Below are 26,763 nucleotides of genomic sequence, written 5' to 3'. Positions count from 1 at the left end.
TATTTTTCAATAACTTTTTAGGTAGTTGTATGTAAACTATTTTATTGTTACAAATTTAATATTAGTCTTACACAAAAGCAGTATAATACTTCTCTTTTGCTTTAGGTTTTAGCCTGCTTTTAATGTTTTAAGTGAATTTTCATTTATATTTGGAGTCTATAAACTCTCAAATAAGAGTTTGAAAGATTGTTTTTTCCTCTGAGGAAACTCTTTGAAGACTTAGATTTATAAATGTTAATAATGTGAAGTGGAGAAGATATCAAGAGTTGGGAATAATAAAATTTGAAGGAAAACAAAGGGCTAATTTGGATTGGTTTGTATCTTATTTTTCAAACTTTTATTTTTAAAATTTTAGATATGAAGAGCTTATTAAAGAAGAGAAAACAACTAATAATGAGTTGAATGCCATATCAAGAAAAATTGACACATGGGCTTTGGGTAATTCAGAAACAGAGAAGGCTTTCAGAGCAGCATTGAGCAAAGTTCCTGTGGACAAAGTCACACCAAGTGCTCTTCCAGAAGAAGTGGTAGAGTTTGAAACGTTCCTTCAGCAGACGGGAGGGCGCCAGGGGGGCTGGGATGATTATGACCACCAGAACTTTGTGAAGATGAGAAGCAAGCATAAAGGGAAGCCAGTGTTCATGGGAGAAGTTCTGGAGCACCTTCCCGGAAGAACGCAGGATGAAGTTCAACAGCATGAGAAATGGTATCAAAAATTTCTGGCCCTGGAAGAAAGAAAAAAAGAGGTAATAAGAATTGTAATAGCTATTATTTACTGTATATGTCTGTGTTCTAGGACTAGGACTGTGCTACACTCTTTAACATATATTATTAACTTTAGTGCAAGCCTTTGAGATATGTTTACGGTTTTCTCCCGTCTCATAGCAGGTGAAACTGAGGCATTGAGAAGTTAAGTCATTTTAGTGGAACTATAGTTGACATACTCAACATCCAGCATTATCTACTCTAAGAAATAATACAATGAGTCAGAAAACATCTGACAATGGTAACATCCTATGTCCACTGGAAATGGGAAATTCAGATTTAACCAGGCTTTTGATAAGTCATCTTACTAGTGAAGTCCACATTATTTTCAACAGAAAATAAAGAGGGCAGTAGGAAAAAAAAATTCTTTGACTCAAAAGTTTCTAAATAGTTTTGGAACTTTAGTTGCACTACTTATTTTAAAAGACTCAAAGTTTTGGCAACCCCAGAGTAGAGTAACTCTTAATTGTAGCAAATGCCTTAAAAGGTCCCATTTTCACAAAAATATTATTGTGGCTCTGGTTTAGATTAGGATTCCTCGCTGGCATTGGTGACTGTTTGGACTGGATAGTTCTTCACTGTGAGGGCTGTCCTGTGCGCTGTAGGGCAGTTAGCAGCATCCTTGACCTCCACCCAGTAGATGCTGGTAGCACCACCTTAAATGTGATGATCAAAATATCTCCAGACATTACCAGACGTCCTCTGGAGGGTAGAAATGGCCCCTGGTCAAGAACCATAGGCTTAGATAGTCCTAAGTTTTTTTTTTTTTTAGACTTGAGCGCAATAAACTTTAATTCAGTTTGGTTTGACAAGAAAGGTATGACGATTCAGCTGGCAACATACCCAAAAAGGAGCATTAAAGAAATACTTGATTTTACATGTAAAGTATTAGAGGAAATAACTGGTGGTTTGTTGTTGCTATTGTTTCTCTCCAAAATAAGTTGAATGTTCATAAGGTTGACACTTAAAACTTTAAGAAAACATTTTGAAACATAAGTCATTTTTTAAAACTCAAAATAACAATCTAATAAGAATTATTTGGACTTCCCTGGTGGCTCAGACGGTAAAGCGTCTGCCTACAATGCGGGAGACCCGGGTTCAATCCCTGGGTTGGGAAGATCTCCTGGAGAAGGAAGTGGCTACCCAGTCCAGTATTCTTGCCTGGAAAATCCCATGGACGGAGGAACCTGGTAGGCTATAGTCCATGGGGTCACAAAGAGTCGGACACGACCGAGTGACTTCACGAACAAGAATTATTTGAGATTTTTTTCCAGGGGCCAGGAGAGTGGTCTGAGGACCAGCAAAGTCAGCGTCACCTGGGAACTTGTTAGAATTTAGCAGGGTCCAACCCCAGACCTAGTCTGAACTCAGAGGGCGGGGCCCCGAAATCTGAGTTAAAATAAAGCCTCTAGGTTATTCTGTTAACAAACTCAAGTTTCAGAACCACCTGTCTAGGGTAAAGGAACAGACAGTGTTCCTTAACTATGCTTCTTGTAATAAAGGTAAACCACCTAGATTCTGGCTTTCTCTTCTTGTTCCCAGCCACCGTGTTTCCTGATCCCTGATGACTGATTGAGTGTCAGGGTGATATAGGAAAGAGTGTGAAAGAGGAGATGTCATTTACAGAAGCAGGACATGTTCGAGGAGAAGTGGGAAGTTTGGGAGTATAGCATCAGGAATGCAGTTCTGTATTTTGGGGTTTTTTGGCTGCACCCTGCGGCATGCAGGATATTATAAGTTCCCTGAGCAGGGACCAGACCCATGCCCCCTGCGGTGAAAGCATAGAGTCTTAACCACTGGGTGGCCAGGCAAGTCCAGAAATGCATTTTAAATCTGTTGAGCTGAGAAGGTTGAGTAGAAAATTTACCGTTCTTATCTCCCACTTCCTTTAATATATCGTATGTTTTGCCTAAATGAACATACTTCTTTTCAGACGTTCCATGAACTTTGTGGTCCATGTCCTCTTGCTTATCTTGTTCTCACTTTCTGGAACCTCCTTCTTTCTTCCACCATGCACTGCTAACTTAACCTGCATCTGCCCAGATCATATGCTGCTTCCTTTTGCCTACTCACCCCTCAGAATTTCACTAACACTTGTTTATATGTCTTGTGTGCTATGCGATGGCATGTTCTAAAATATGTTCTAGTATTTATGCACATGTCTTATCTCACCTAGAGCAGTGCTGGTCAAACTTGGTCCATGGGTTGGATGTTAGTTTGCAAACTGTTTCTGGTCTTCAATGAGTTATTGTGATTATACAAGAATCAGCTACCCAGTAAGCATGCTATTTAGTTCAAGTGACTGTTTTTTCACAGAAAACTTCCTCGTTGAAAGAAGCAGTACATTGATTTACCTTCCGGCATGAATTCCTGATATTGTTGTGGACTGGTACTTTGAGTAGCACTGGACTAGATGGCATCTGGTATTGTTTAATCAGCTGTGGGTCCTATTCACATTGTCTTGCGTATAGTACACACAGCAGAAGGATGTATTTCATGAAAATGGATGATATACCATGAGGAACTTCAGGGGAAAGTAATTCAGTTTCCTTTATGGCATAGAAAAGGCCGCTAGAATTTTAAATAATCTTTACATACCCACTTATAAAGATATGAAGCTATTTTCCTTTTTTTTTTTTTTATACTTTTGAAGCACTATGTGCCAAGCACTGACTCATTTAAACTTCAGAACAACCCTATTTGAGAAATGCTACCTACCACTTACAGATGAGCAAAATGAGGACAGAGACATGTAACGACTCACCCAAGGTTACATCTAGTAATTGGCAAAGCCAGGATTTGGTCCCAGATACCTGGCTTCAGAGCACATATCCTCACCTACCTCACTTTTAACTCCTTTTCTGAATTTGACCAGAGATGGGTCACTCAGAAGGGATTATAAGCCTAGAAAGAGAATTTGGAAGCAGAAGTGAAATGATCAGAGAAAAGGACTGTTTCCCGTGAACATCAAGGAAGGAGGTAAAGGGGAGGAGGAGACTTCATGAGGTGCAGTCCTTGTGTACCTGGTGATTCAAAGAGGAAGAGAAAGGCCAATGGAATAGCCATTATTTAGTGTTTTAAAAGATACATTAAATTTTTTACAAAGAGAAGTAGAAAAAAGTTGCATTGGTTTAAAAAACCACTTTTCAAATCTAAGCAACAAGCATACTGCAGTCACTATGTAGAAAGAGATACGGATTTGAGGTTGTATTTTAAAATGGTTTTGGCGGGAATTCCCTGGCAATCCAGTGGTGAAGATTTGGTGCTTTCACTGTCGAGGCCCAGGTTCGGTCACTGGTTGGGGAACTAAGATGCCACATGCTTCACGGTGCAGCCAAATTAAAATAAAAAATAAAATGCTTTTGGTTATTAAAAAATTTTTTTTCTTGCTATTGTTGTTTTTTAACCACATAGTCTATTCAGCATTGGAAAACCAAAAAGCAACAAAAAAAGGAGGAAATTTTCAAATTAAAGGAAAAAGACAGCATACAAGTACTTTTTCATAGTAAACAGGAAGATAATCAAAAACAAAAAGAAGAACAAAGAAAGAAGCAAAAATTGGCCATTGAAGCTTGGAAAACACAGAGAAGTATAGAAATGTCAATGAAAAACGCTTCCCAGTTAAAAGAGGAAGAAGAGAAAGAGAAAAAGCAGCAGAGAGAGCGTCAGCGCCAGTGTAAACTGAAATTGCTGCTGGAAACGTACACCCAACAGAAGAAAGAACAGGAAGAATTTTTGAGACTTGAAAAGGAGATACGGGAAAAGACAGAAAAGGCAGAAAAAAGGAAAACTGCTGCTGATGAAATTTCCAGGTTTCAAGAAAGAGTAAGTAAATACATTTCCTGAATAATTTTTCAGTGATACACATGGAGGTATTACTTCCAGGCTCAATTCGGCAAAAATTAGTTGAATGCTTCTTACGTATCTGGCCTGGACCTAGCATTAGTACACCAAAATAAGTAGGCTGTGCTCCCTGCTTTCTAGTAGGTTATAGTCTAGTGGGGATGAGTGGTGTGCAGATAGGGGACTTCGCTGTGATATGGTAAACAGTGTGGCGCTTGAGGTGCGGACAGACAGCTTGGGGAGGTGGAGTGCACGGAGGGAAGCTCACACAGCTGCGTGAGGCAGAAGGCGATACTTGAGTCTTGAAAGGGAAGGAAAGAGAGCTCCTTCCTAGCAGAAGAAACAGCGTGAATGGGCGGCTTGGAGGAGCGTAACAGTAGCTTATGGGGGAAACTGTAAACACTTCAATATTCTTAGGGGGAGATGGAAGCCAGTATCGAGGGGGATACGGAAGCCAGCAGGAGACGAGACTGGAAAGGCAGCCACAGTCCAGGCCATGAAGGTCTTGTCTGCTCTGCCACACTGGCTGGGTTTTCCCTGTAGGCGATTTGCTTACTTGGTCACTGTCCAGCTTCCTACCATAGTGTAAGCTCTATGAAGGCAGAGGTTTTGTCCTTTTTGTTCATGCTTTACCCCAGGGTCTAGCACATTATACTCAGTATATACTTAAAGGAATCAAGGTTATTGCTGAGAGGTAGGGCTATAGTGATTTTAAACAAATGTATACAAGAAAAATCCTAATCAAAGAAAGAAGTTGCAGTCTCATCAGATAGGGCAGAATTCAGTCCAATTATATTAAAAAAGACAAGGAAGGGTACTTTAAAATGAAAAAGAGTACAAATGAGAGATAACTTATGAATTGCATCAAAATATACGTGCAAATATAGGCAACATTTATAAAGCAAAACATAAGGGAAGTACAAAGAAAATAATAAAAAATAACACATTACTAATGGTATTTCTTTTGGCTCATATAAAAAATAAAAATCTCCCTAACCAAAGATCCATTCCCCCAAAAAGCAAGCAAGTCACATAATAAAAGACTTAGAAAAAAAGAAAACCTTGTATTGCACAGAAAGTATAATGCAAGAGATCTAAAACCAGACATCTCTGTATTGATAACTGAAAATTTTACCCATTAAAAGAAAGGAAGTTTTAGATTGACCCATAAAATAAAACAAGAAACAGTTGAAAGAAAGTGATTCAGAAAGGATGTGCATGTGTTACGTTGATATTCAGAGAAAATAAAGCTCTTAGGTTTTCTTTTTTTGGAAAAAGTTGATATTAAAGGTATATTGCTATTTAAGGTAATTTAATTTTACATGCAAGCAACTAAACTTTGAAATAAATTCTAGTTAATTTTACTTCTTAATGTTATCTTTTTTGTTGGTATATGTCTTTTAGGATTTACATAAACTTGAATTGAAAATTCTGAATAGACAATTAAAGGAAGATGAGAAGGCAGAAAAACAAAGAAAACTGGCAAAATTAAAAGAAAAGGTACTCTACACTGAGATTAATTATTTTCATTGTTATTATCATAATTCTTTTATTTGTAAGGCTCCAAACGTAAAATCCAGTTCTCTTTTATCTCCATCTCTTTTATTTCATACTTATTTACAAATTACAAAGCAACTGTTTAATTCTACCATTTCACATTATAAGCACCTCGTTTTCTTTTATCCTAAATTCCTTCTTTCTTCCTGCTCTTCATTCTTTTCTTTATTCTTCCTATGTGAAAAAAAGTGAAAGTGTTAATTGCTCATTTATGTATAACTGTTTGCAACCTCATGGGCTGTGGCCCACAAGGCCCCTTTGTTCATGGAATTCTCCAGGCAAGAATACTGGAGTAGATAGCCTTTCCCTTCTCCAGGGGATCTTCCCAACCCAGAGATTGAACCCAGGTTTTCTGCATTGCAGGCGGATACTTTATTGTCGGAGCCACCAGAGAAGCCCCCATTCTTCCTATATGAGCCTATACTTTAGATCTATAGCAGCTATGAGCATTGTTGAATTTCATTGGTGATAAAGATACTAGTGACTCTCACAGATGAAACAAAGGACTACTTACTGGTGGTTATTTATCTTAAATTTATTGTCCGTCATAGTTTGCTGTGTTACATTTTCCTCATGCTGCTGCTGCTAAGTCGCTTCAGTCGTGTCCGACTCTGTGTGACCCCATAGACGGCAGCCCACCAGGCTCCCCTGTCCCTGGGATTCTCCAGGCAAGAACACTGGAGTGGGTTGCCATTTCCTTCTTCAATGCATGAAAGTGAAAAGTGAAAGTGAAGTTGCTCAGTCGTGTCCGTAGCAACCCCATGGACTGCAGCCTACCAGGTTCCTCCATCCATGGGATTTTCCAGGCAAGAGTACTGGAGTGGGGTGCCAGTGCCTTCTCCAATTTCCCTCATGAGAGAAATACAAAAAAATACAACAGCGAAGTAGAATAAAGTAACTAGAAAAAATAAATTAACATTTTATTAGTAGATTGATGTAATCCAAATTTTATTTTAGCTGTATGAGCACAATTAGAAGTTTACTGAAGAGGTTATTAACAGTTTTATTTCTGTCTAGGGAATATCAAATATTTTTCTTAAACCTGCTTTCTGTTACTAAAGATCTTACAAGTACAAACTGAATAGTTCATTTAAATTAACTGGCACTCATTTTACTTCCGATTACAGGTTGAAAACAATGTTAGTAGAGATCCCTCTAGACTTTACAAACCTACCAAAGGTTGGGAAGAACGGACCAAAAAGATAGGACCAACAGGCTCTGGGCCACTTCTACATATCCCACATAGGTAAGGAGGGGTTAGAATGGTGTTCACTCTATAATAATCTAATAGACTGTGTATGAACTGTGTATGTTTTATGTCATTTATATATATCATATTTTATAATAGTTTATTATAAACTTTTTAAAGAGTGTATAGATAAAACAAATCTATATACTTTTTAAAAGTTAACATTTAATCAAGACTTTAAAAAAATACCCTATATATTTATACTCTCTTTTCTTCTTCTCCTTAGGGCTATTCCAACCTGGAGACAAGGAGTTTAGAAAATATGGGATCATGAAATTGTCATTCAGTTGATGAGAATGTTAGCATATGGAGTTACAGGAGGAGAGAATGACCATGTCCTTAAAATTTTATTAGCCTCTTCAGATTGACTATTGTGTTGCATGTGAATTGGCAGGTATTAAGTTCTACAACGCATTGTCATTAGTGTTTCTTGTTTATACTAAGAGGGTAATTAATACATGTTGGCCTACTGATGTAAAAGTTCTTTGAATAAGTTTATGTTAGAAACAGTATTTTATTTAAATACTTAAAACATTTGAAAGATTTTTTTTTTGTCATGGCATGGCAAAATAAATTGAGACAATCATAGAGTGACATTTTTAAACCAAGATTTTGTACCATTTATAACTTGGAACTAAATTAACTTGAGTAACAAAAATTTTAAGTTTTTTCTTTTGAGTTATGAAATAAGTTAGAACTTTTTCTAAGTTTAACAAATTGGTAATTTGTCAGTTACTACATTTTTGTGTAACAAATATTTTGTATTTGTTTAACGCATGCTTTGTTTTATAAGGAAAATATTTATTTTAAAAATACACCTCTCACCTCCTATATATTCTGTTATTTGCATTATTGATATACAATCTTACTGGTCTCCTTCAGCTGTTCCACGTCTCCGTTCAGCCTTCCTGGGCCCACACATTTATAAACCTGTGTCCTTCACATCTTCTTCCTGGGCCCACACATTTATAAACCTGGGTCTTTCACATCTTCTTCCTGGGCCCACACGTTTATAAACCTGGGTCTTTCACATCTTCTTCCTGGGCCCACACATTTATAAACCTGTGTCCTTCACATCTTCTTCCTGGGCCCCACACGTTTATAAACCTGGGTCCTTCACATCTTCTTCCTGAGCCCCACACGTTTATAAACCTGTGTCCTTCACATCTTCTTCCTGAGCCCCACACGTTTATAAACCTGGGTCCTTCACATCTTCTCAGCTGATGCAGTTTTCTTTGGTGCTTTGTTTGCCTCAAGATGTGAAAGTTTTGTTTTTAACAGCATCGGAAAAGTAAGCTGACTTTAAAGGACTATGATATTTCTTAGTAGTATTTAAAATTTTTTAAATTGCTAGACCAATACGTTTGGTCAAAAGAGTCAGTTTTAAAATTTCCAAACTTTTATAAATGAAAACACAATTTAACTTCATTCGACTCAATTTTATGAAAAAAAAAATTTTAAATCTTAGTTCCTAACTTTAAGTAGTTCCCACCTTACAGGAAGGGCATCACATACATGACAAATATAAGAAACTTCATTTCTTATAACTTTTATCTCAGGGTATGTTAATTATAATTTGATCATTTAGGTCAAATGATTTAGATACAAATTTACTAGGAGTAGTGTTTAAAACCTTTTCTTATTTCACAGTTAATATTCAAAGTAGATGGCTTCCAGATTTTGGAAACTGAATTCTATTTATACAATTCTTGGTGCAAAAAGAGAGAATTAATATAAAACACTGTTACTCAGGAATGCCCATTTTATTTGTTGCACTTGTTCTCCTTAACTTTTTAAAATGATTTGAGGTGGCTTAGAAATAAAATACAAACAACAGGACAAGAGAATTTAAAAACAGAACTGAATAACAACAGGATAGAGCAAAGTAAAGGTTTCTTATGCATTGCGTTCTGACATGTTGCTTTTTTGTTGTACACAAATACAGCTTTCTGTTTCCCACATTTAAGGTAAGCCTATTGTATTGGGTGAGATGATTCTTACAGTTTTTGCTTAATTTTGTTTATAGTATTTTGAAGAAACTTGTCCTTCTAGTTGTATCTGAAACAAATAAGGAATTTATCATATGGATCCTTTGTATAAAGGATGCAGAGTAAACATAATGTCTTCAGTTACAGGCTCGTGGAAAAGAGGTCAGATAAACAGGTCTTACACTGGATTAAGAACACTAAAGGAAAAATGTTATAAAGCACCCACAGTTCTACTACTCTGAAGGTAACTTCTTCTGAAAATATACCTACATATTTTAAATAGCTATTCTTAGAGTACATTTTAGATACTATACTATTATCACTTAGCATTACAGCACGTACAATTTTTCTATGTTTCTATATAATTCAAACATTATCATTTAATAGCTAAATAATATTCAATTTTATACATACTCTGTCATTCCTATACTTTGAAGACTTGTGGTCTACATTTTTTAGCTAATAATGTGCAGTGACATTCTATGTGAAGGATTAGATTCTGTCATGTGTATGTCAGAATTCTTGTATGGTCAGAATCACCCATGAAAAAGTGGGTGATTACTTACCTAGGAAGTATATTCTCTCTCAGTGAGTCCACCATAGAAATATTTTCTCCATTTGGATCATATTAGTGGTTCTTGAGCTGAGAATCAGATGAAATATTTGGCTTCCCGCTAAGAGCCAGGTTGAATAGATTGTCTTTCTGTCTGAGCTTTGAATAGCTTCAGCCATTTGGTGGTGTATCTGTGCAAGTGAGAAAAATCTTCATTGTAATCATGGAATGAAAACTCCTTTAGACTGGACATACCTATGGACAATGACTCTTGGCCTCCATATTTGTACAGAAGCACCAAGGACAGCCCTCTGCCCATACCTGGCAGTTTGTTAATGTAGTATTTGTTAAAGACATGTAGGAATACCTGAATAATTAGTTACTAGTACCTAACATTATTCAGGGTGCTTTGGATTGGTGAAAACTCCAGCCCACATGGTATGCTTTTTAAGAAATACATTTTCTAAGAAGGCTAACAAAATTATGCTCAAACTTGTATTCAGATCAGATCAGTCTCTCAGTCGTGTCCGACTCTTTGCGACCCCATGAATCGCAGCACTCCAGGCCTCCCTGTCCATCACCAACTCCCGGAGTTCACTCACACTCACATCCATCAAGTCAGTGATGCCATCCAGCCATCTCATCCTCTGTCGTCCCCTTGTCCTCCTGCCCCCAATCCCTCCCAGCATCAGAGTCTTTTCCAGTGAGTCAACTCTTCGCATGAGGTGGCCAAAGTACTGGAGTTTCAGTTTTAGCATCATTCCTTCCAAAGAAATCCCAGGGCTGATCTCCTTCAGAATGGACTGGTTGGATCTCCTTGTAGTCCAAGGGACTCTCTCTCCAACACCACAGTTCAAAGGCATCAATTCTTCGGCGCTCAGCCTTCTTCACAGTCCAAATTTCACATCCATACATGACCACAGGAAAAACTATAGTCTTGAGTAGACGGACCTTTGTTGGCAAAGTAATGTCTCTGCTTTTGAATATGCTATCTAGGTTGGTCATAACTTTCCTTCCAAGGAGTAAGCGTCTTTTAATTTCATGGCTGCAGTCACCATCTGCAGTGATTTTGGAGCCCAGAAAAATAAAGTCTGACACTGTTTCCACTGTTTCCCCATCTATTTCCCATGAAGTGATGGGACCGGATGCCATGATCTTCGTTTTCTGAATGTTGAGCTTTAAGCCAACTTTTTCACTCTCCACTTTCACTTTCATTAAGAGGCTTTTTAGTAAACTTGTATTAGCTGAGTGTAAAAACCCGAGTTCAGACCGGATCCTTGCGTGGATATTTTCCCCTAAGACTACCTCATAAACTTTTAAAGGGAAGAATGTATGGCTGAAGCAACTGAAATCCCTCTTTTTGAAGAAAATTAAAAAGAAGCTTATGCTGTTTCATTTTCTAGCATATGCCTATTTGTAGAACACCTAGCATTTATTTGCTGTTGCATATTGATGCATTATTGATGCTGGATGACACACTGACTTAAAGAGTACAATCTCTAGTCTCCTAAAAGAAAATGATACAAACCCTCATATGCAAATCAGCAGTGGTGTGTGTGCGATACAAACCCTCGTATGCGAATCAACAGTGGTGTGTGTGTGTGTGCCCGCGCGGGCGCATGCACATGCAATTCCTGGTATTCTAGAGGAGTAGAAACATCTCTTGTGTAGCGTCGATAATGATTTAATGAGCATTTAGTTATCTCTGTATTAGTTTTGTAGATTTTCCCCATTCAGCTTAAAACTGTGGCCCTTCAAAAATGAATCTGTTGGCAACTCTATACTGACCTATTTCGGTTTTCGTATATACCATCTTCATGTTGTTTAGGGCCCTAATTTTTTCAAAACGACTTTGAAGCTATTGACCTTGCACTTCTTCCCAAAAATCGAACGAAGATAAAAGTTCTGGAAGGATTTGTTGGCTGAATCTTACAGGGTTTAAAAGGTGTTTCCAAAGCTTTGGGCTTAGAGTACAAAAAGGAAAGATCGTGCCCCACCAAAGGGGAAATCTGAGGGAGAAATTGCCGCGTAAGGCCTTCGGTTGACAGCGTGTAGTTTCAATCGCCAGCTGGGGTGGGGGCGGACGCACGCCCCCTCCCCACGCACGCCCCCTCCCCACGCACGCCCCCTCCCCACGCACGCCCCCTCCCCACGCACGCCCCCTCCCCACGCACGCCCCCTCCCCACGCACGCCACCCGGGTGTCGCCCCTCGGTTCCCTTAGAGCCGCGCGCCAACTGCTTCCGGGTCGCCGCAGACGTCGTTTCCGTAGCAGTATGGCGGCCACGGAGGATGAGCGGCCGACGGGGAGCGGAGAGGGAGAGCGGTTGGATTTCCTGCGAGACCGGCACGTGCGGTTCTTCCAGCGCTGCCTCCAGGTTTTGCCTGAGCGCTACTCTTCGCTCGAGACCAGCAGGTAATTGGTAGCTCACAGTCAGCGGGGCCGACACGGGGCCCGGCCCCCCGAAAGACGCTGCGGAGCTTGGCGGCTTAGTGGGCGCCCGCACGGGGCTGCGCCGCCGCCCACTGGGTACTGCCTCGCCTCCCGGGCCGTGGTGCGGTCCCCATTGCTCCCGCGAGCTAAGGCGAGAGGGCTGGGACGAGCTGGAAGTCGCGGGCTTTTGGAATCTTCAGGTTCCGCCCTTTTTCACTTCCCAAACATTTTTTCGTATCAACTCTGAGCTGCTTCCCTGAGCCTGTGAGTCACTTGGCCTCACTTCGGAGTATAAGAAGAGTATTTGTTATCGTATTTTAACTAATAATCTCCAGTGCTTCCCTTGCCTCCGTAAGGTCATTAACTCTTCATTGAATGTCTGTAAGGCATTCAATGTATAGGAGCGGCAGAGCGCCTCTAAGGTTTCCGTAGATAAGAACTTTCCAGGATTATAAGTCTAAGGATTGGCGTAAAAGGTGCAGTGTTGGTTGGAGCAGCCTGTTAAAGTTTGATTTGCAGTAGTATTGTGAGTTAGGGTTGTCTGAGGACTGTGATCTGGCAGAGGCTAAGAAACTGAATTAGCCATTCAGAGTAGAAGTCGGGATGAGAAGAACGAGAGGAGGAGGCGATCTTTGCTCTGCATTGCTGTATTTCAAAGTAAGATTCCAAAGATGCCTTGCACTGGCTTGGAAGAGAAGGCAGATTGGTTTTGCTCTGATCTCTTTCCGTGTTTTCTTAACTGAGCCTGGGGTTAAACGGTTTGACCGTTTCATGACTGGGTCAGTTTGGGAAGTTTTATAGATTACTTCTGCATACACGGTCAAGAAATATTATATAGGTGCTGGAGGACAGCTGAACAAGACACGCAGGCAGTTTCAATAGGGCTTTCAATAGGCTCCTAAACCAGATTTCCTTAGACTTACCCTAATCACCCTTTCCAAAAGAGACTACTTCCAGTCACCACCTGAAATTATATATTGATTGATTGATTTGTTTAATATCTTTCACACAGGATTGTAGACTTCAGGAAGGCACAGTTTTTGTCTTTCTTGTTTACTTCTATAACACCTGGACTGCTTCATCCAATTTGGTAGCCACATTTGGATATTTAAATTTGAATTAAAGTTAAATAAAACTTAAAAATCACTTCCTCTGTTTGCAGTAGCTACCACACTTCAAGTGCTCAGTCACCACATTGGCATGTGGTTTTTGTGTTTCAACATTTCTGTCATCTCAAAAAGTCCTGCTGGACAGCATTGCACTAGATCCTTGACTAATCTGGCCTAAAGGCAGGCAATAAGTACATAATTTTGTTCAGTAGTCATTCTGAGCTTAGCCCTGAAAGATGAGCAGATTTTTGCTAAAGAAGGAGTGAAGCATCATTTATATTCCTTTCTCCATCCGTGTGCATTGACTGACTAGTAGAGCCTATGTTTTGACCTAAATTAAATTAGCATTTCCAAAACTCAGTCAATTGATTGGGATGTTTAGAAATATACTGGTAAATCACAGTTTATGATGATTAATTTTATGTGAATTTAAGGCATTTGAATTAAAAAATGTCATCCTGTTTTGACTGTTGAACAGTTGAGCTTTGCTTGTAGCTACCACAGGTCTGTGTTGCTTTTTCAAAATGCCACTGTGTTTGATCTCTTTAAAATTCAGCAAGGACAAAACCATATAGACTAATGTATATTGGCAGTAAACTCTAATCTTGCTCGTAGCATAAGTAAAGCAGCAAAAATTATCTTATTAAACAATTAACTTCAATTGATTTAATAACCATATAATCTTAGAATTTACACCAGGCATTGTGTATTAGATAACAGATATGTAATATAATGTGCTAGTAAAGAAATATTAATTATATTCTTTTTATGCTTCATGTTTGTTACCTAATCACTTTGGATTTTTTTAATGGCTCAGTTAATAACCACATTTAAGATACTCTGCACATACTGGTTTTTGTAGTGATTTTTTAGCAGTTTTTCAGTATTTCTTGATTCAAACTTTTTACTCTCCTTAGTTCAGCATTAAATCCTTTTGTGGTGTATGTGATTCATAATTGACTTTAAGATGCTTGTGAAAGAAGCTTCAACTTTTTAAGCAAAGGTGCCCAGTCACAAAATTTTTACTTAAGATAAAACAGCGTGTTAACTAAGTCATAACTGTTAGCTGGTATTGTAGTTAAATTTCACAAGCATTTATTGAGGGGCTGCCATATGCCTGGGTATGAGGATATGGTGTAAAGCAGCAGTACCCGAGCTATTTGGCACCAGGGACCAGGTTCGTGGAAGACGATTTTCCGTGGACGGAGAGGAGTGGGGAGGGCGGTGCAGGATTCGAGCACATTACATTTATTGTGCAGTTTATTCCCATTATGATATCAGCTTCAACTCACATCATCAGGTGTTAGATCCTAGAGGTTGGGGACCCCTGGAACCTACGATTCAGGTATTCCTGTGTTCACTTCTTTTTACTGATAGATAGGAAGCAGCTGACTCCTGGGAAGGCTACTATTGAACTAGACATTTAGACTCTCATTTTCTGACACATCATTTTGGTAAAATCATTTCTCTCTCTCTTTTAGCCTGACCAATAGAATACTTTTATTTTTATTTTATTTTTCTAATAGTGTCTTTATGAAAATTAAAAGGTTCACTCAGGTTTTTCTTTTATCTTCTGAAAAGTGGTAGTTACTAGTTAACTCAGGTGAATATAGGCCTTGGATTGTGAGCTTTATCAGTGAGCAGGTTTCTTTTCATGAATGGTTTAGAGAGCTTTTTGGTTATGTGATATTGTTGTCATTTGTATTTGGGCAGTGGGCATTAAAATAGGTCTTTTTAAATTGAGAAGCAAAATATTGACCATAGTCTGTTACTTTTACAGATCCAGCTCTTCTAGAAGGGTTTAGACAATTCGTTTTGTTTCTAAGACATTTACAAAGTCTTTCTATTCTGGTGTCCTCCATATCCCCTGTGTATCCTGTGATGTCACCACTTAGCCACCTACAGACTTCTTTGTCCTTTGGTTCCCTCCCTTATCTGAAGTATATCACAGTCTGACAGTGTGTCTCTCAATCAGTGATAATGGGGTGCTTATAAAAAGACATACACCTGAAGCCCCTCCCCAGATCTGCTTCGTCGGACTTTCTTATGGGTTTGGGAGTCTAGCAGCATAGTAAGCATCCCAGGTGGCTCTCATGCCCACTAAAATTTGAGACAGTTTGCCTAATAGAAGAAAGAAAAGTACAAACAGGTGGTTACAGCAGTGCGCCCCAGCTCTAACGTGCATGTGACTCACCTGGGGGTCTTGTCAAAATGCAGATTCTCAGGGTGTGTAGGTCTGGGCGGGGTCTAAGATGCTGCGGTTGCAACAGGCTCCCAGGTGAGGCTGAGGCTGCCGACCCCTGCTGCCCCTCTGTGAGTTTGTTCACACAAAGGTTGTGATCGTCACAGGGCGTTCTGGAAGCACCTGTGTAATTCCACCCAAAGAGAGGCTCAGAGAAGAGTCTAGTCTGAGGCTTCTTGGAAAAAGGTAACCCTGGAGCTAAATATTAAATGTGTTGAGTTTTCATGTAGGTGGGTGGATAATAGGCAAAAGGACGATAAAGACAATAAAGATAGATAGGCGAGTGTTGACCAGAGTGTCGTCAGTCAGTTCTCTTAATAGTGTTTCAAAATGTTAGGCAGGTATGGTCAGAATTTAGTATGGAGGGGTAGGTATGGACTTTGCCATGTCAAGAAACTGGGAACTAAATATCATGTGAGTGATGGGAAGTTGCCAAGCAGTGGGTCTTCTGGTTAGATAAGCATTTCAGAGTGATCGCTAGACTTTAGATAGGTTATTATATTAAGTGGGACAAGACCAGAACCAGAGTCATCAATAGTGACTGAAGCTGTTGCAGTCATCCAGGAGCCAGGTCCTGGGATAGCAGAAATAGGAATAGAAAGGAGAGGATGAAGAAGGAAGGAGGAATCCCAGAATTCTAGGGTTGAAACTGCCAACTAGAGAACAAGAGGCAGAAGGATATAGGTACTTCGTAATTTTCCCCACAAATTTAACCTGCTTAAGTTTAGGATGTTTGTCTTATTTATTTTTGTCATGACATCTAGTCTGTAGTGGCAAAGAATCTGACTGCAATGCAGGAGACCTGGGTTCAATCCCTGGGTTAGGAATATCCCCCTGGAGAAGGGAATAGCTACCCATTCCAGTATTCTGGCCTGGAGAATTTCATGGACTGTATATATAGTCCATGGAGTCGCAGAGTCAGACATGAATTTCACTTCTAGTCTGTAGTGGATATTCAGTAAACATTTCTTATTAAAAATTAGTTTGCAGGAGAAATTTTATTTTGCATGTTAATTCCAAAAATGTGTGACTGTTCTTGAAAATATTTATAGGCTGAGCTATTATAGTTATAGGCTATATATTTATAGCTATTATATTTATAGGCTGAGCTATTATAGTTATAATAGCTAACTATTATAATTTGTAGTTATAAATTGACCAATATTGACTATAAATAGTCAATTTATAGGCCTATATTTCAGCGTAAAATATAGGCTGAAATATTTTAATACCTTGAAAATATTTCAAGATATTTTCAATATCTTGAAAATTACTGTTTCAAGATATTATGAATGAAGAATCAGCTTAAAATTCTGGAAATCACAAATCTTTCTACCATTCATTCATAATTATTTATTGGTGCTTCTATGTACTATGTATTTTAACTTCATGATTCTTTCTAATGTATACTACCAGACTCTCCATTTCCACTGTTAATTTTATCAGCAGTGGTGCTTCTGTTTCTTAATGTAACTGTTCGTTTATAATTAAGAGCTCTTCGGCAGCATGATTTTGGCCATGTTGTTGTCCTCACTAATTTGTGTCTGACTCTTTTGTGACCCCATGGACTCCTGCCTGCCAGGTGCCTCTGTCCATGGGGTTTCCCAGCAAGAGCACTGGAAGGGGTTGCCATTTCCTTCTCCAAGGGATCTTCCCCGACTCAGGGATCGAACCTGAGTCTCCTACATTGGCAGGCAGGTTCTTTACCACTGAGCCACCAGGAAAGCCCTGGTTTGGCCATAGCCCCACCTTAGATCTAGCCAGGAATGCAGTCTATTGTTGAAGATGCTGGTAGATGTCAGTAAAGAAATTTGTACTATAAAGTAGCAGAGCAAGTGACCCAAAATTTGAGAATCTAGTCAACTCCCGTGAAAAGAAAGTGAAAGTCGCTCGGTCGTGTCCAACTCTTTGCGAACCTGTGGACTATATAGTCCATGAGATTCTCCAGGCCAGAATAATGGAGTAGGTAGCCTTTCCTTCCTCCAGGAGATCTTTCCCAACCCAGGGATCCAATCCAGATCTTCCAACATTGCAGGTGGATTCTTTACCAGCTGAGCCACAAGGGAAGCCCAGGAATACTGGAGTGGGTAGTCGATCCCTTGTCCAGCAGATCTTCCTGACCCAGGAATAGAACCAGGGTCTCCTGCATTGCAGGCGGATTCTTTACCAACTGAGTTATTAGGGAAGCCCTGATCCCTAACTCCCATAAGTGAGTGTTCCTGGTATACCCCAAATGATCGTTCACTTGCTCTGACCTGATGGTACAATACTCAGATAGTAGCATAGGAAAATCATATCACAGCTGATCCTTGAGCAACTTTGGGCTTGGGGCCCAGGGTGTGCAGTGGAATATCAGAGGTCAGGCTCTCCTTACCAGAGGTTCCACAACTTCAGATTGTGTGTAGTACACTGTAGTACGTATTTACTGGGAAAAAAATCAGCATATAAGTGGACCCATGCAGTTCAAGCTTGTATTCAAGAGTCAAATTATAGTATGGCTAGAATTTTTTTCCCCCCACTGCACAGAATGTTTTTCCTTTTTTCTTTTGGTTTTATTTAATTCTTACTTGTTTTGTGCTGTTTTCTAAGCCTGAAAACAGTTGTTCTTAAGTCTAAAAAATGTGAGGCCTTTTGGAAGCATCATTTAGTTCATGTCTCTTACCTGCAAATTGATCTGCTGGTGAAGGAACTTGATCAGGCTCAGGGGGAGTGGGGTGGAGATGTTACTTCTTCATCCATGTAAGATTAAACTTTTTATATGTAATGTTCAGAGTAGGAGAACGGGCAGGAAGACATGGCTTACTTTGGTTTTTCAGGCTACAGACTCAGAGTTCAATTCTGGGGGAAAGAAGAAAGGAAGAAAACAGACAGATGCACTCTGAAGAAGTAATAAAGTAAAAAGCACTTTGCTGGCCTCATCTTAGGAGCATGTACTGGCACAGTCACCCCTCTAGATGCCTGCACCAAGACAGGTTGCCTGATGGTCTCTACCCCAGGCACCATAGACCTCACATTATTTCTCCCAGAGGCCCCCAGCCCAGAATTCCTTTTTATTCCCTAGGAATTATTTAATTATCTCGCTCTCAGAGTTTTAGGACTACTTGAGAACTCTAGTATGGTCCCCAAAAGAATATTTTCTTATTATCTTATCTTAGAGGAAGGCTGGATGTTTGCTCCAAAGGCTTCTTGGTTCTATTCTGCCAGCCACTGCTGGATGCTAAATTTGATAAACAGTCTTTTCACTATAGTGCTGTTAATCCTATAAACCTTAGTCTAAAGTGCTATGGGTTGAAAATGCTGGACTTTAAGAAGCCTTTAATAAGTATACAAGGTTTTAAAATAGTTTACCATCAGATGACTGATTTCCATATCATAGTACAAGTATAATTTTAAAAAAGACTCAGTTAACACTTGCATGCAGATAACCGTAAGACTTGAGGGCAGAGTTTCTAGACCTCAGCACTTTTGACATTTTGGTCCAGATAGTTCTTTTCTGAATGGTCCTGTCTTGTGCATCATAGCAGCGTACCCCACTGTACCAACTGGGTAGCAGGAGCACCCTTCTCTAGTGATGAGAACCAAACTGTCTTCAGAATGGCCGCTGGGGAGCAGTGTTGGCCCAGTGCACATCACTGTGCTTCTGTAAGCCTTGCTGCCCACTAGAGTCACCTGAGAAGCTCACTGCTTCCCATCCCCACTCACCCAAGCCCCAGGTGCCAGACCCTGCCTTCCGTCTAGGATTTCTGATTTCTTTGCTGTGTAGTGAGGTCTCGGCCTCCAGGTTTTGCTGCTGGTGTGGTGTTTGTCTTTACGCCGATTCCAGTTGCGCCATACTTGAGAAACACGCCTTTGACTCAGAGCCCCTCAGCAGTTTCTGTTGGTGATCCAGCACTGAAATCTGAAGTAAGTTACTTGAGTTCTTTGGATTTTATTATCTTGAGCTAGAAAACGAAAGAGATGGACTGGATGACTTCTGCTTTTAATTTAAAAAATAATACCTACTTATTTTTACAGCCCCTTGTTTACATTTTTCTGTAACATATTTTAGTAACGGGAAGATCATTGTTCTCTCAACGTCTTCACGTTGTCTCTCACTTACATCTCTCTTCATTTTGCTTAAAGACTCCGCCAGCAATGCGGGCTAGGCAGGATCAGTTCCTGGGTCAGGAAGATCCCCTGGAGGAGAGTACGGCAGCCCACTCCAGGAGCCTGGCGGGCTAGATAGTCCATGGGGTCACAAAGAGTTGGACACGACTGAAGTGACTGAGCACATAGTAATGATTTAATAAACTAAATTATTAGATGCCTTATTTTACCTGACTGTAGTCATTCACTTTATAGATTTCAGCAAAACTGAACCCAATGATAGCTCTCCAGGAGGATTAGATGTAATATTGCAGGTCCTTTATTTGTTAGTTAATTCTGTAAATTATTTGACTGCATATCATGCACAAGGCAGACCTTATCTCATGAAACATAACTTTCATCAAGTGAAGTGACTTTCAAATGTGGGTACTGTTAGGTAGAAATTTTCCCCACGTCTAAAGCATTTGGTTTTAGAGAAGAGTGGTTGGGAGTGTGGGTGGTGGAGATTGCCAACCAGTGAAAAGGCCTGTAGTGTTAAGACGGTGAATGTTAGCGCTGTCCCTTCAGATCAGGAAATACCAATAGCAGTAGCTTCCATTTATTTAGTGCTTGCTTGTGAGCAGGTAAGCACAATAACTGTGTGAAGTACAATGATTTACAGGTAAGGAAGCTGACTTAGAAAAGACTTAGAAACGGTTATGTAACTTAACCATATTACAGATGGATGGAAATTGGCCAACCGAGGATTTGAAGCTAGCTCATTTGACTGCAGATATGAGCTCTCAACTACTGCTTCCCACATAAAGGGGTTTTACTCCCCTTCATTTATTCCTGATCTTACTCAGATAAATCACCTCTCTAATTCAAGTGGATCTCAGTGACTTGTTGGAATTAAACTGAGATAATAATGAGAAATTTTCTAGGTCAGTGCCTGCTGCTGCTGCTAAGTCACTTTAGTCGTGTCCGACTCTGTGCGACCCCATAGACGGCAGCCCACCAGACTCCTCTGTCCCTGGGATTCTCCAGGCAAGAACACTGGAGTGGGTTGCCATTTCCTTCTCCAGGTCAGTGCCTAATACATAATAATAATCTCTCAGTGGGCTTCCCTTGTGGCTCAGCTGGTAAAGAATCCACCTGCAATGTGGGAGACCTGGGTTCAAGTCTGGGTTGGGAAGATCCCCTGGAGAAGGGATAAACTACCCACTCCAGTAGTCTGGCCCGGAGAAGTCCATGGACTGTATAGTCCATGGGTTCGCAGAGAGTCAGATGCAACTGAGTGGCTTTCACTTTCCACTTTCCAATCTCTAGATAATGTAAGTCTCCCAGAGTGTCTTCTTGAGTATACCAGTATCTCACTAGTTTTAATTTTTTGGTTGGAATTAAAGCTTTGGTTGGAATTAAATTGCTCTCTGATTTCTCCTCCTGTTATCTAATGGATGCCAGCCTTTTCAATCAGGGATTAGAGAGAGAATTATACCCTTTAAAAAAATGAGTGACTGTTTTTCCATTTCTCCTAAAATTAGTAATACCATTCTAAATGCAGAGGAGAGAAGTTAATTATATATAGTGATTGCCTTAGTGCGTTAAGGCTTAATTTTCCCTTGGAATCTCTATAAAAGGTTATAGAATGCATGGAGTGGCTCTGCGAGAAGACTTTAGACCAGATAATTTGAAGTACTAGTTTGTCAGTGTTAGTCATAGGAATTATTAGAATGTGGAAATGAGATAACCATGTTCAATCAGACAATACCATAGAATGCATGTCAACAGGAAAGGAACTATATATGTAACAAACTCTTCATGTAAAAAGCAGCCACTGTGGGGACCAGTTTTTATGTGAGAGTACAGGCTTAGCTTTCTGAGTTAGTGCACAATCTTGGAGGGGAAGGATTTTGCTTGAGAGTGTTCCATTTCTCAAAGACTGTTCATTTCTAGGAAATGGGAGTTACAATGCATTTGCATTTTTAGTGTTCCTTGTTCCCCCTTTTTTCGCAAGGGGTCACATTATTTATAAACAAATTTGAATAATGATAGATTTATTCTAACATCCTTAAAAATTAAGCACCAGGTATAAGCATAACTGCAGATGGTGACTGCAGCCATGAAATTAAAAGACGCTTGCTCCTTGGAAGGAAAGTTATGACCAACCTAGACAGCATGTTGAAAAGCAGAGACATTACTTTGCCAACAAAGGTCCATCTAGTCAAAGCTATGGTTTTTCCAGTGGTCATGTATGGATATGAGAGCAGGACTATAAAGAAAGCTGAGCACGGAAGAATTGATGCTTTTGAACTGTGGTGTTGGAGAAAACTCTTGAGAGTCCCTTGGACTTCAAGGAGATCAAACCAGTCAATCCTAAAGGAAATCAGTCCTGAATATTCATTGGAAGGACTGATGCTGAAGCTGAAACTCCAATACTTTGGCCACCTTATGTGAAAAACTGACTCCTTGGCAAAGACCCTGATGCTGGGAAAGATTGAAGGCAGGAGGAGAAGGGGATGACAGAGGATGAAATGGTTGGATGGCATCATCAACTCAATGGACATGAGTTGAGTAAGCTCCGGGAGTGATGGACAGGGAAGCCTGGCGTGCTGCAGCCCATGGGGTGGCAAAGAGTCAGACATGACTGAGCAGCTGAACTGATAAATTGCTCTTAGCGAATCAGTGAAAATTGAGATTTGTATATATTTTCCATCCTTTTGGCCTTATATATACTGACTAGGTGCATGGAATTCTTTCTCAATTCTACTTCTAGCCTTTAGGTTGCTCATAACCTGGCTTCAGTGAATTCATGTATACTTCAGATGAGTAGCATTGAGTTCTTAAGCATTAAACATCCCTTTATTAGAAATTAAAACAAAGATTTGATTGATATTATTAAATTATAAAACTAAATTGGGTTTTTCTGTTTTCACAAGTTGGGGCTATCATTTAAATTATTGTAAAGTTAGAATGAGTTTATTATTTTTCTGAAACAGACTTCATTGGTTTGATAAGATGGAATTTTATATTTTTTTCTTTTTAGGTTGACTATTGCATTTTTCGCACTCTCTGGGCTGGATATGTTGGACTCCTTAGATGTGGTGAACAAGGATGATATAATAGAGTGGATTTACTCCCTGCAGGTCCTTCCCACAGAAGACAGTGAGTGAGTTTTTAGCATTTTATTTTTAGCGTGACTAGCTGTACCTAGCGTAACACGTGTGTTGGACTCGGAAATCTTCGTGTATTCACAAACCATTATCATATTGGGTTGGCTGAAAAGTTCGTTCGGGTTTTTCGTGACATCCTACAGAAAAACACGAACAAACTTTTCGGCCAACCCAGTATTTTGTTCATCTGCGTTTTCCTTGTAATACGACACTCCCTTTCTGTTTGAGCAAGGTGCTGACCAAGGTAGGCAATCATGCCTTGCGAAGACTGCTCAGAGGTTGAACGGGGATTCGCAGTTGTGCACCATCCTGCTGTGCACATCCACCCTGACAGCTGCTGCTGGACGACTTGTATTCCACATTTATGTTTGGTTAGTTTTGTAGCATTCACTCTGTTTTTCATTCTCAGCCATTCTTTTTGTCTCTTCACTGAAAAAAAACTTGCCATCAAAAAGTTTCATTCCAGCCTCTTAACCATTTTCCCTGCTAATGTTCCATTAGTGTTTCTTTAATGGTTTCTTAGAACTCTTGGTTATACTTCAGTCATTTTTATGGTTCTTAAAACTTTATGTATTTGATCAATTAGTTATCAGAATTCATAAATTACTGATCAGCTAAATACACACAAGTTTTATAAATTCTGTTGTTCACTCCATTAAGTTTAAAGAATCGAATATTGATTTAACTTACAAATGTTAGAAATGCTAACATTGAGTTGGATTAGATCAAGCCCAAATAAACTCCCAGAAAGTCATGTACTTCTTATGTATGATCACTGCTTACCTTTCTTTTATAAGTCAGCATTTATAATTTAATGATGTGGTTCATTGGTTGGAATAATCTCACCCAGGTAAGCTTTGGGGAAATAATAAACCAAAGCTTTATTTAGAAAGAAAGAGCTTTGATCTATTAGCAGATGCCATTGGACATAGTTTGAGCTTTCTACTTTATTATTCTTGAAGTTTGTAGTATTTGTTTATAATTTTGAAAAGTCTTTGCCTATTAATGAATTCTTGTTAAAAAATGATTAGGCAGTTTTAGATCTTTCAGAATTCTGATACAAATATCTAATCATTTTTCACCAATGACATGAAGCAGCATATGTGATATACTGAAGAGTATAGATTCTAACATCTTGCTGAGTAGTATTTATTGAATGTTCTGCTAAGAATACTCTGTTAAACTTGTACAGAGGGACTGTTGTAAACTATGAGATATGGTTCTCGTTCTCTAGGAGCTTGTGGCTAAGGTGAGGTTAATTTCTAGTCACCTGCAAAATGGAAGTAATTTGTATTTTCCTTTTTAATCAGAATTTTTTTTTTTCACTAGTCTGAGTGAAAGTCTGAAATTTTTTAAAAAGTTAGATATTAATATTAAACAGATGTAAGGTAGTTTTGTTACAGATTATGTGTAATTTTTGTTTGTTTATTAACAGTGCATGTCCTAATTATAAATTGGTGTTTCCTAAATATATTTCACATAATACAGATAGGAAATTATACACTGTGGTATATAGCAAAGCTATTCTATAGGAAGTTTTTGCTAAAATATATTACTTTTAGACATTACTTATGATACTTAATTTCCTTGGAATAAAATAGCTATGGTTCCTCTAGAAATGTAGGAAACCCATGCTATAGGTTACAATTATCAGAACAGTAGTCATTTTTTTCATTGTGCTTCCTACTTTCTTTTATATTTTTATCTGCCTTTAAAGACTGTTTGCTGGCTTCATGATTGAGCTAATTAATACTATATTCTTTTTGAAGGCTTCTTACTTTTCTCATTATTTGATCTTCTATTGCAAGAGCCTTGCCAACTGTCATCTGAAACTGTCACGTTATCTCTGATAATTATGTTAGCTGTGCACTCACTAGAATGACCAAAATGAGAGAGGTGGAAAATAACAAATGTTGATGAGAATGTTGCACAACTGTAACTATTTTATAGTTACTGTTTGGCAGTATTTACTAAAACACAACAAAGTTACTAAATTTACAAATTTACTAAAACGCAACAAATGTGCATTCTGTGACAGCAGTTCTGCTCCCTAGTATGTACCCCAGAGAAGGCAACGGCACCCCACTCCAGTACTCTTGCCTGGAAAATCCCATGGACGGAGGAGCCTGGTGGGCTACAGTCCATGGGGTTGCTAAGAGTCGGACACGACTGAGCGACTTCACTTTCCCTTTTCACTTTCATGCATTGGAGAAGGAAATGGCAACCCACTCCAGCGTTCTTGCCTGGAGAATCCCAGGGACGGGGGAGCCTGGTGGGCTGCCGTCTGTGGGGTCACACAGAGTTGGACACGACTGAAGTGACTTAGCAGCAATAGCAGCAGTATGTACCCAACCAGAAATGAAAAAATGTGTTCTCCAAAAGATATGTACTAGAATGGTCATTCATAGCAGTATTTTTCACAGGAGCCCAGAGTAGGAATATGCAAACTACCCATCATTGGTGTTGCAGATCAGTGATGTATCGGAATTCACACGCTGGATCACTGTACAGTCATGGGAAAGGACAGTTTAGACCTACATACAAAAATTTGGATGAATGTCACAAACATATTTTGTGATAAAGAAATATATAGTATATTATTCTATTAATACAAAGTAAAAAAAATGTCAGTAAAGCCAATCTGAGCCTTTGGGGAGTGCCAAGAAGGAAGCAGGATGGGCTTCTTGGTGCTGGTCATGTACTTTTTCCTGAGCAGAGAGCTGGCTATACAGGTAAGTTTACTTTGAAGAAGTTCATTAAACTGTTTATTATACTTTGATGAAAGTTTAAAATTTTTTTGAATTTGGGTGTATTTACCATCTCTTTTGACATCCATCAGAATTCTCTTTCCCATTGTACTTTCAACTCCATGTACTTCATAAATTGAAGCCCATTGCTAATTTTTTACTTTTTCAATCATTGCTGCTTAACTGTTGCTTAAAATATTTTTGCTTATGTCTGAATTGTAGACTTCTGGAGGGCAATGAATGAACCTGTCTTAGATTTTTTTTTCTCTTCTCATGTGTAGTGCATCACTGCATATCAGCAATTGTTGGACTGTGAATGACTTATACCTTTTCCTATTTTTTTTCTTTTCTGTATTTTCACATTTAGCCTACAGCATCCTGTAGCTCCTCAAATATTTTCACATTTATAGGGCATTTGCAAGCTGAATAGAATGCTTTCTATAACTCATAACTCTCTATTTGTTCTACTTTGTGATATCACATAAAATCCTAGGGGACTCAAAAATCTTAAAAGTGTTAAACAGAACCCAGAGACCATAAAGGAAAATTTTGGCAGATTTGATTAAATAAATATTTTTAAATGTGACATAGGGAAAGATAAAGTTGGATAAATAACAGACTTGGAGGAAATTGTGCCACTGTATATACTAGACAAAATATTCATACCAAAACTGTAAGAAGTTGTTAAAAGATTGAGGAAAAGATGACACACTGCCACTTAGAAAATGACAAAATTTGTGAATAGGTGCTTCACAAAAGAAGTACATATAGTCACTAAATACATGAAAAGAGGATCGACTGATACTAGAAATTAGGGAGATGCAGTAGACACAAGAATATTAACATTATTTTTTACCTAACACATCAATTTACTGAAAAGGTTTTAAAAGTTGGTAAGAATGTGGGGAAAGGAGCACTTTAATACTCTGTTGGTGGAAGTAAAAATTGTAACCTTTGGAAGGGCATTTTAGGAGTGTGACTCTTTGCCCTCACCTGTCCTTGTGTGTGTTTTATCTAATTAAATAATGGTCCCCCAAAG

General features: G+C 39.0%; 2 protein-coding genes across 8 annotated transcripts in view; both read left to right on the top strand.

The window, feature by feature from the left end:
* Positions 1–7,728, top strand: part of CCDC112 (coiled-coil domain containing 112) — a 218,052-nt gene extending 210,324 nt beyond the window's left edge. For 6 of the 7 annotated variants that reach the window (XM_061429930.1, XM_061429928.1, XM_061429929.1 and 3 more), the window contains 4 exons: positions 356–746; positions 4,180–4,590; positions 6,013–6,108; positions 6,717–7,286. In XM_061429930.1, coding sequence (XP_061285914.1) covers positions 356–746; positions 4,180–4,590; positions 6,013–6,108; positions 6,717–6,878 — 1,060 coding nt within the window. In that variant the 3' untranslated portion in view covers positions 6,879–7,286. The other variant, XM_061429927.1, reaches the window with a different exon arrangement.
* A 4,502-nt stretch (positions 7,729–12,230) lies between these two features.
* PGGT1B (protein geranylgeranyltransferase type I subunit beta) overlaps positions 12,231–26,763 on the top strand; it is a 55,657-nt gene continuing 41,124 nt past the window's right edge. The window contains exons 1-2 of the mRNA XM_061429933.1: positions 12,231–12,370; positions 22,851–22,969. Coding sequence (XP_061285917.1) covers positions 12,231–12,370; positions 22,851–22,969 — 259 coding nt within the window. The remainder of the gene's footprint in view (positions 12,371–22,850; positions 22,970–26,763) is intronic.

This window comes from Bos javanicus, chromosome 10 (assembly GCF_032452875.1).
Source record: "Bos javanicus breed banteng chromosome 10, ARS-OSU_banteng_1.0, whole genome shotgun sequence".
Lineage (NCBI taxonomy): Eukaryota > Metazoa > Chordata > Mammalia > Artiodactyla > Bovidae > Bos > Bos javanicus.
This window is presented reverse-complemented; position numbering and strand designations above follow the sequence as displayed.